The sequence below is a fragment of the Malania oleifera genome, chromosome 10, assembly GCF_029873635.1.
Source record: "Malania oleifera isolate guangnan ecotype guangnan chromosome 10, ASM2987363v1, whole genome shotgun sequence".
Taxonomy (NCBI): domain Eukaryota; kingdom Viridiplantae; phylum Streptophyta; class Magnoliopsida; order Santalales; family Ximeniaceae; genus Malania; species Malania oleifera.
The window spans coordinates 50617749-50627710 of NC_080426.1; the positions used below are offsets into that span (position 1 = coordinate 50617749).

The 9962-nt window shown below is 39.6% G+C and overlaps 1 protein-coding gene across 1 annotated transcript; it reads left to right on the forward strand.

The window, feature by feature from the left end:
* The first annotated feature begins 3503 nt into the window (after positions 1-3503).
* On the forward strand, positions 3504-9695 carry LOC131166349 (BAG family molecular chaperone regulator 6). The gene is made up of 3 exons (XM_058124816.1): positions 3504-3784; positions 5191-7214; positions 7417-9695. Exons 2-3 carry the CDS (start codon positions 5295-5297, stop codon positions 9469-9471), a joined length of 3975 nt encoding a protein of 1324 aa, XP_057980799.1. The 5' UTR covers positions 3504-3784; positions 5191-5294; the 3' UTR covers positions 9472-9695.
* The last annotated feature ends 267 nt before the right edge of the window (positions 9696-9962 follow it).

A 9962-nucleotide genomic window follows, 5' to 3' on the forward strand; every position in this document is an offset into this window, starting at 1 on the left:
GGAGAGGTAGTGGGCGTAGGGTGTAATAACCCAAACCTAGAAAATAAAAGAAAAAAGGAGAAATAAATAAAGAGAAAATAAAAATTTAAAAGGGCATCACAGCAAGGCTTCGTCGACGAAGAGATACTGAGAGCAAGGAAAATTCATATTTTTAGTGGATTCGTCGACGAATGTCCTCCTTAAGTTTGTCGATGAACCTTTTAGACTCGTCAATGAAGCTTAGCCTATAAATAGGTCGTGGGTCATTTTCATCCGGGAATTCTCTCTCCTTTCTCACTCTCTCTCTAGGGCTTCGGTCCTCGTACCTTCTTTCTTCAATTCTGACCCAGATTTAGCCCCGATTCGATAATCAGAAACCACTACGAGGTTCTTGGGGCGATTCTCTCCAAGTTAATCGGAGTAGAAACTTGATTTGGAGTTCTTGGGCACCACTCTAAAATTAGGGTAAGTAGGATATTTTTAATATTAAATTAATTATTGGGAGTGTGTGGGCCTAAGAGATGTTAAATGATAAATATTTTGGGTTTGAACTGATTAAGTTAGGATTTTTAGAATATAGGGTTCCGTTTTCCATTCATTTTAGGCAGAGCTTTGAGGATCAGGTAAGGGGGATAAATTATACCAGGTTTTTTAGTAAATTTGAATTGATTATTTTCGAGTATAGGAACCATATAATTATAGTATGATTTTTTGAATAGTTTAGGCAATTGAAAATAATGATTTTGATTATAAATCATAATTAAGAAAAACCTTGTGGCATGAAAATAATCCTTCTTAATTAACTGGTTGTAAATACTATACGGTTGTGAAAACCGCCTGCTTGCTAGAACTATTTGGATATGAGTACTGCCTGGTTGTGAATACTGATTAGTTGTGGATACTGTCTGGTTGTGAATACTGCTTGGCTATGAATACTGTTTGGTGGTGAATAGTGTCTGTTGTGAGTGGAAACGTGTAGTGAAATACGTAACTGCCCTACGTGGGCCACGTATAGTGAAGTACGTAGCAGTCTTGTGTGGGCCACGTACGAGGTAGTACACAATGGTCCTATGTGAGCCATGTACTGGGTAGTAAGCAGTAGTCCTACGTGGGCCACGTACAGTGATGTATGCAACTGTCCTATATGGTCCACGTACTGAGATAGTACGCAGTAGTCCTTTGTGGGCCATGTATTGGGTTGTACGCAGTAGCCCTATGTGGGCCACGTACTGCAAGGTATGCAGCTGCCCTAGGTGGGCCACGTACTAAGTTCAGTGTGTGTGTATACTAGTATGTGAACTTAAATATATAAATATTAATGGAAAAGTAAAACTCTCCGCCTAAGGACTTACCTTAGGTGAGTGCCCTGATAAGTATTAGTTATAGCCACACCCAAATTAAAGGGTAAGGTTGCAAATGGTATGAGAGTAGAGGGGTGTTACATGTATGGGTGTGTAAACTCCCCAATCCTTAGGAACTTTTGCTATAAATATTGGTTTTGTTTGTGTGACTACAGTTTGTATGCGCCTTGTCAGTTGTTGATTAATTGATGAGTTTATTTTGTATATATATTAAAACTCTTCTACTACACACTGCTATAGTTTATTTCTTCCTTACTGAGAGCTGTCTCACCCCAACGAATTATTGTCTTTTCTAGGTCTTCAAGTGATCGAGCTTAGAAAGCTCCAAGGCCAGGGTTTAGTTTTTGTGAATGTGAGTGGATGTAGATACTGGAACTTTTAAGTTGATGTCTTTATATTTTCCTGGTTATGTAATATAAAGTGAAGGGATACACTTTTGGGATGTATAGTATAGAACTTTGGTATTGCAATGGAGAATGTTTAATTATTTTTACTGCGTGTATGTTAGATATGGTGTTAGAGATGGTGAATGGTCTCATAACACCCCAGGCCCCACTTGGCGGGTCCGGTGCGTGACACAGGGGGGTAGGGCATGTAGGGGTCGGGAAAGGGAGTGAGCAGAGTGGGGAAAGCCACATTGTTGTGTGCTAGAACTGACTTTCTAAAAGTCGATTTTGGTTGTATTTTTTTTTTTCTACATAGTGGCCTTGGGAAGAGGGTGCGCTAGTGGAGAACCGACTTTTAAAAAATTGGTTTTGACTTTCAATTCTTTTTCCCTGCCTTGGGAAAAGAGTGTTGGGGGGGGGGGGGGGGGAATAGGAGTAGCATATGACTAGAACCGACTCTTTTTTTTTTTTCAAAAGTCTATTTTGCCACATTTTGTATTTTTTTTTCATACTTAGTTGAGTTGAATTCTGTAAATATACTCCCACCTACCTTATATTTGTGTGTGTGTGTGTGTGTGTGTATTTAATATTCCCATAAAAATCTATAAATTAAATAAAAATTGAAATAGTAAGAACAATGATATTTTATTCAAATAAATGAGCCGTGAACACTAAGTACTTTAGAGATGATACAAGCAGGGGTATTTATACACTATTACATGATATAAGTAATATTTATAAATCCCATGATTTGAGATAAGAAATGTTTTGTTGTCATATATCTTATTCTTTTAAACAGTAGGCTCTGATTTGTTAGCATATATGACCCTTAGACATTGACTTTGGATCTTTGACGCTTCTTAACCTTTATTGTAATAATTTGCTTTAAATATTTGTCATTTAAATTTGTAGCGGACAAATGTGACCGTCAATAGTTTGATGTAATCGTTGACGATTTTTCTTTGAAATTACTTTTAAAGTGTGTTGAGCAAACTTTGTCAGGATTGGAGGCAAAGTTTGCTGTGAAAAAAATAATGAAGAACGGCCTTTGAGGGTACAAATATGTTTGGCTATTGTTGTGTGATATTCTTTCCAAAGATAGTTGATTTGTTGATGAATTTTGTATCTGTAATTGAGAAATGATGCTGACGGATCTGATCCATCCTCAAAGAAGACGGTCAGACTTCCGCCATGCTCAGATGTAGCATTGAGATGTATGGTTCCGCCATACTATTATGTATTGAGATGTATAGATAATACAATGGTAAAAAAATATATATATGAATAATACATGGGCTGAGATTTTTTGTTTTTTTTTTAACATAGCGTTCACAATGGCTCTCATACCATAAATAAAAATTGAAACAATAAGAACAATAATATTTTATTCAAATAACTGAGCCGTGAATAGGTACTTTAGAGATGATACAAATAGGAGTATTTATACACTATTACATGATATATGTAATAATTTTAAATTCCATGATTTGAAATAAGATATGCTTTGTTGACATATATCTCAGTTTTTAATCAATAAACTTTGATTTGTTAGCATATATGACCCTTAGGCCTCCGATATTGATTTTGAATCTTTGATGCTCTTTAATTTTTGTTATGGTAATTTGTCTCGAATTTTTATCATTGAATCAACTCATCCATAATTTTGTTTTAAAATTGCTTTTTGAGTATGCTGTTAACATAAATATGGCGCTTCCAACAATGAACTAAACCCAACCTAGCTGGCCGTAACATGGATGATAGAGAAGGCAACACGTGCAACGAAATATCCAGACGGTTCCTCGCGCGGAAATACTCGAAACATCTGGAGAACACGAGAACTTTTTTCCTCTGCCGGTTTCGTTCATATAAAAGGCGAAATCTGGCCTCCTCTGTTTCTCCATAACAAAAAGTTGAGTGTGATCACATTCAAGACAGAGAGCTCAAATATTTGATTCGCTTGTTTTGGGTTTGCGGAACGATTCTGAGCTGGTAACTTAGTCATTTGGATTGTGGGTAGTCTGGAAGGATTTTTCTGCTTCTGTACTCTGAAAACATACTGTAAGTACTTTTGTTTTCTGTCTTGCTTGTGAGATTGAATCGATTGAAGATTGCTCTGTTTGGTTGGTTGACGGGAAAATGCATGAGAAAAGTACCAAATCTCCTTATGATTGGCAAGCAGGATTAATGAAGCTTGAACCATAGATTAATTTAGTTGATGAATTGCAATTCGAAAAAAAATTTGAAATTTACAGGTACTCTAAATTGAAACTGATTGTCCTTTTGTTTTCTATAATTGACTTGATCAGTCAAGATAGTTAGGTTCTTTGGGTCTGGTTAGATTCATTGAGCTAAATGGTTTCACTGGGAGAGCTGTGCTTCTATTGTGTACTTTCTTCACTAGCATGACCCTTTTGGGCATATCAGTTAATGTAGGATGTCTGTCTCTCTTATTAAAGAGAAAGATTTGGGAGGAACCGACTCACCACATCAATAGCACTAGGGTCACAAAAGTGTGAGATGTGCTAGATTGGATTTCAACGATGTGGTCCTGTATCAATTTTAATGGGTCTAAATATTAGTATCATACAGTGGTTGTGTGATATATCTGCTTTTCATTACTGTTTTCCTTACTTAAAAAAAAGAAGATTTTGAGGGGCAACTTCCTGACATGGATGAAGATATGTGATACTCAGATCCTTCCCTGCAAAATTCTGCTTCTTGAGTTCTAGATTTGCGAAGTTTCAAATTCTTGAAGTTGTCACTTACATATGCTTCTCAGGCGTTACTCAGCAATTTTTGGAAGGTTGTGCTTTGGAGGCACCATTCTATTGTATGTTTGTGCATATTATATAGAGCATTTTTAAATCGGTGCAGAAGGATAGGATGATTCTACTCCACTAATTCCTGCAGACTGAATAATTCCATGATACTCCCTTGTAATAACTAGTTGTTTATTTCTTGCGATATTCAACCATTCTTTCTATACCTTCTTAAGTTGAAATTCAGAATCAAACATCCTTGTTGGAGGTTAAAGTGCAACTATTAGATTTGAATTTGTGCAAATCTTCACAAGATATGATATGCATTGTCCAAATCTAGATAATACAGCAGGATATGGTTTGTCCAAATTTGCAAAAATCTAAACCAATGACTTGAAATTTATGCTCCAAACACTAGCCTTAGTTAAGATGATTAACCATGAGCTACCATTATAATTTTGTTTTCTCAACCAAATCTAGATGTCTTGTTTTATACAACTTCTCATTGTCAAAATAGATATCTTTAAATTAATTTTCACGCATTTCCAACGAAGATATCTACCTTTTATCTTTTAATCAATGTTACAAAGTTGAAATTCGAGAAATTTGTGATTTTTTTTTACAAATTTTCTTCGTTTTAGTTTCTAATTTCAAAACTCAAGTCTCACAAGAGTTACTGATTGTTATTTGACTTTCTTATTGCAGATTATATTTGAGTTCTGTTTTGTTTCTTCATCGGCAGCTTAGTTTGTAAGCTGTTTTCTTGCTCACAACTCTTGGTTAGATAACTACTGCCAAAATTGGTGAAAATGTTGCCTGCTTATAGATGCATGGAGTCACATCCCCATGAGGGGAATCGAAATGGAACCCCGTTTTTCCAACACTACCATCCAAGCTTTGAAGCTATCCCGTCTTATATGAAGGTTGAACCTGGAAAAAATCCTCTCCCGTATGAATCATGGCCCTATACGGGTAACTATGGCTACACACTACCATGTCATGCATGCTGCAACCACAACTACTTCCCTAGTTACTATAGTTTTAGACGTCCTTATCATCATAATCTACCAGATTCGCCTTCTAGTTGTATTGGGGGCTATCCTGCGTTCCCTGGATACTACCCTGTTTATTATGTTCCCCCTCATTATTCGGTGGAGCAGCCTCGGTATGTAAGTGAGAAGAATGTGCCGAAAACCTATTATTGCTGTGGCTGTACTAGTCACGTGTACAATTTGAAGGAAGGCAAAAGTTTGAAGATTGAAGAACAGGAGCCAGATCTTCAAAAGATGGGTAGTGCTTCTTTGGTTCCCACAGAGTTAAAAAACAGTCCATATCAAATTGTGTGGATGCCACCTGGATTTGCAAGGAATAATGAGAATCAAATGCCTCTTGAATCCAAGGTGAAGGATGAGGGCAGGACTCTGTGTGATGCAAAGCCCCCTGAAAGGGGGGCACAGGAGCCTGTGTATGGGTGGTTTCCGCTCGACTTGAACAGGTTAGGATCTTTGAAACACCGGGGGGGGGGGGGGGGGGGTGACAAGTTAACTCAAAATCACCAAGATGGGCAGGTGAATAACCCATTCCCTTATCCTATCATTTGGATGCCATCTTCTCATAAATCAGAGGAAACTGAGAGAAAGGAATCTGGGGAGACAAATAATGCTCCGAAATCCGTTGAAGAACAACCTTCTAATTTCAAGATTATTTCGGTGAAGGTCCCAGACAGTGAGAATGGCATGACCAAACCAGATATGGATGGAGAGAATTCTGGTGGCGTAAAGGTGAAGGACAAGATTTTTAATCTCAAAGATGCTCCTGTTAAGCAAATGGAGCAGCCCAAGGATAAGGATCCGGATGGCAATAGTGGACAACCTAGAGAAATTCCAGTGAAGCCCATCAAAAGTAATGGAGAGAAGGAACCACACGAAAATGGTGCTAAAAGACATTCATCCCCACCAAAGATATCCAAGTTACCTCCTGTTTGTCTGAGAGTTGATCCTCTGCCAAGGAAGAAAAATGGTAATGGCAGTTCAAGGTCTCCTAGCCCCCCAGGTAACAGAGAGAAGTTGGGAGAAGTCTTCACTGAGACTTCTAAGTTGCCCAACTTGTCAGGCTTAGAAGAAAAGGTCATGAAGGATCTGCAAGTTCAGCACTCTGCTATTGATGAAAGCAAGATGAAACCAAGCAAAAATGGAGGAACTGTTATTGATGTGATGGTGGGGAAGGCTGACCAAACTCACGAAAGCAGTAATGAAGCGTTGCAGAATGGTTCCCAGGGTCAGGTTCCTGCTAATCTGTCAATTAATTCTCATGTAGATGGTGGAACATGTATTGTTGAATCTCAAATAGAAGCAGCTCCAGTGGAATCAATTAAAGTGGAGAAATCAGTAAATAATGCTGAATCTGGTGATTATAATTGTAATATTGAAAATGATGGAGCAAGGGAGATGCAGCAGCAGAAATTTGAGGAAGACAACAAAATAAGCAAACAAAGCTTGACAACCATAGCAGCAGCTGTGATAATTCAGTCTGCCTTTCGTGGATTCAAAGTGCGGAAGTGGGAACCGTTGAAGAAACTGAAGCAAATTGCTGAAGTCTGTGACCAGTTAGCTGAGATTAGGAGTCGAGTCCAAGCTCTGGAGTACTCAAATCTTGGGACGGACAACAAGGAAAGAGCGGTAATTGGGGAAACTATAATGAGTTTGTTGTTGAAACTGGACACTATTCAGGTATGTTTTGCTGCGCTCTCTCTCTCTCTCTCTCTCTGCATGCATGCATGCATGTTACATATTTGATGATTTACTACACATGAAGTAGGATCAATTCTTCTAGGGAAGATGGATCTGTCTTTTGTTGATGTGAGGGCTGCTGCTTCTATATTTAGATTCTTGAAATACTTGTCTGATTCTGAACTGGGGTCTTATTTAGCAGGGCTTGCACCTGGCCATTAGGGAAATCAGAAAATCCGCTGCAAGGGAGCTCACCAGCTTGCAGGAGAAGCTTGACTCTCTGGTAATTGAGAGTACTGAAGAATTCGCTGAGAAGATTTCTGCTGTTGATAATATTTGTGGTTGTGCATGTGAGGGTGTCAGGTCACATGAAGGACAAATCAAGCAGTTGGAGGAAGGTGAGCATACCTGTTCTGAAAGCAACTGCGGTAAAAACTCTTCCCATGCCGCTGATGATGACTGTTGCCGAGGCAAGGAAACCTTAGGGGCTACATCAGTTAACAATGTTGATAGGAAAGTAAAATCATCTGAGACAGATGGCATCGAGCCTAAACTAGCAGGCTTAGAACCATTTGTGAAAGCGGAAGGGAAGGAGGCTCCTGGAAAGCTTGATGCTGGTCATGCAGTGATGACAGAGGTACAGAAGGGGGACTCTGATCTGGAGCATTCAGTTGAACTTCGATCAGGTGTAGGGAAGAGGATCAATTCTAAGATGGAGTTGCATGAAAATGAACAAATGGAAGCCTCAACTGATTTACAAGAAAAGGAACTACTGCTGGCTGTGGCTGATAATTCAACACCAGCAGACAAAGCTTTAGAAGTCAATCAGCAGGTGGAAGATGAGGAGCCTCTTCTTCCCGAGTCTGCAAAGCATGAACCTGTTGAAGCAAGGGAGACTCAGGTCCAACATAATGGAGATGCTGTATCCAATGAGGCAGCTGATGTCATGCTACAGGGTAAAGAAGGTTCATTAATGAGCCAATTAGACCAGCAGTTGCTGGGATCACGTAAGGGAGGAGCAGTCATGGCAGAATTGGAGTCGGTGGGTGTGAGGTTGGGAAAATCTGATGAAATCCTTGGGAATAAGGGACCAGAGGAGCTACTGGAGCAATCCCAAACAGAGGAGGTTAGACATGTGAATGGGATTGCTGAAGTATCTCAACCAGAGGAATCCCAAGCATTGTTTCCATCGCCAGATGGAGAGAATCATGACAATGAACTCAGACATGTGAATGGGATTGCTGAAGTATCTCAACAAGAGGAATCCCAAGGATTGCTTCCATTGCCAGATAGAGAAAATCATGACAATGAACTCATTGCTGAAGCATCTTATCCAGAGGAATCCCAAGCATTGCTTCCAATGCCGGATAGAGAGAATCACAACGATGAACCGACAGAAGAGCAAAAAAGTGATGGCCTAGAATATGACCTCTCTTCTGCATCTGCAAGTAGAGGGATTGCCTCTGAAGAGAAGGCAATGTGGGCTGAGAATTCCAAAGAAGGCGGCCCCAATGACCCAACAAATGGAGTGGAGGAAGATAAGGAAGGGCAGGAAAAAACTAGCACAGTTTACACGCCCTATTTGGAGCCTGCTGATATTTTCTTTGCTTCCAAAGAGACAGAAGGGCTAGTTGAGGAAACGAAAAGAGACGCTGAAAACCAGCCAGTAGCAACTGGAGAGGATGATGATGAGCAGCTGGAGGGGGAAATGGAAACCCTGGAATTGCAACCTGGGGTAGGCAAAGATGAAATGGTTGTACAGCCTATGTTAAAAAATACTGAAGATGATGATACAAATCATCTGGCCCCAACAGGAGAGGAGGAAGAAGAGCTGGATGGGCCAAAAGTAGAATCCCAGGAGCTGGCATCTATGACTGAAAATGCCAAAATGCATGTCCGTCTCAACGAGTCTGAGGCCAAGGTCCTGACCAGGACACACAGCGGTGCACAACTCCCTGAAGAGAAAAGGGAGCTTTTCCCTGTTTTACATACTTCCAAGCAAATCCCTCTTGAAGAACATGACTTGGGGAAGGGGAGCAGTCATATGCTACTGGAAGAAAACAAGAAATTGAGGGAGATGATGGAAAAGCTGATGGAGGAAGGGAAAGAACAGTTGACAGTAATATCTCGCCTGACAGGTAGGGTTAAAGATTTGGAGAGAAAGTTGGGGAGGAAGAACAGACTGAGGACGAGGCCGTTTAGAGCATCAGCATCAGAAGCATCTGCATGTTCTTGTGCCAGAGCACTGAAAAAATAGTTAAGGCAATAGGCGTTGCTATGTAAACAAATGAAGTGTCGTACAGTTGAATACACTTGTAAATGTGCGCATGTGTGAGGTGGCGTCTTAGCCGCCTGATCACTGCTATTTTTCTTCTTTTTCCTTGTTCATGTAATTAACGTAGTCTGTGTTCATCTGCAGAGCTGCTTGTATTTTTCCGAGAGATCTGGTAATAAAATATGATCTTCATTTGGAATGAGGCACATAGGAAGTGTTATATATCTTGGAACTTGGGGATGGTTTTTTGTAATGAGTCAGTTTAGTTTAGTGATCGCTGCTTGTGGTGAGAATTATTTGCAGCGTGTGTGCATCACTTTTGAGCAGATGTTCGCATTATAGGATTTGGATTAGAAGTTATATCTGATTTGTTTACATTTCAGGGGTTTTTATTTTTTTAAATTTTGTGTGTAGCTTTTTTTGAGTTTTTCCAATCCAAACAAAGAATTTGCAAGAGATATAATTAGTTTCTA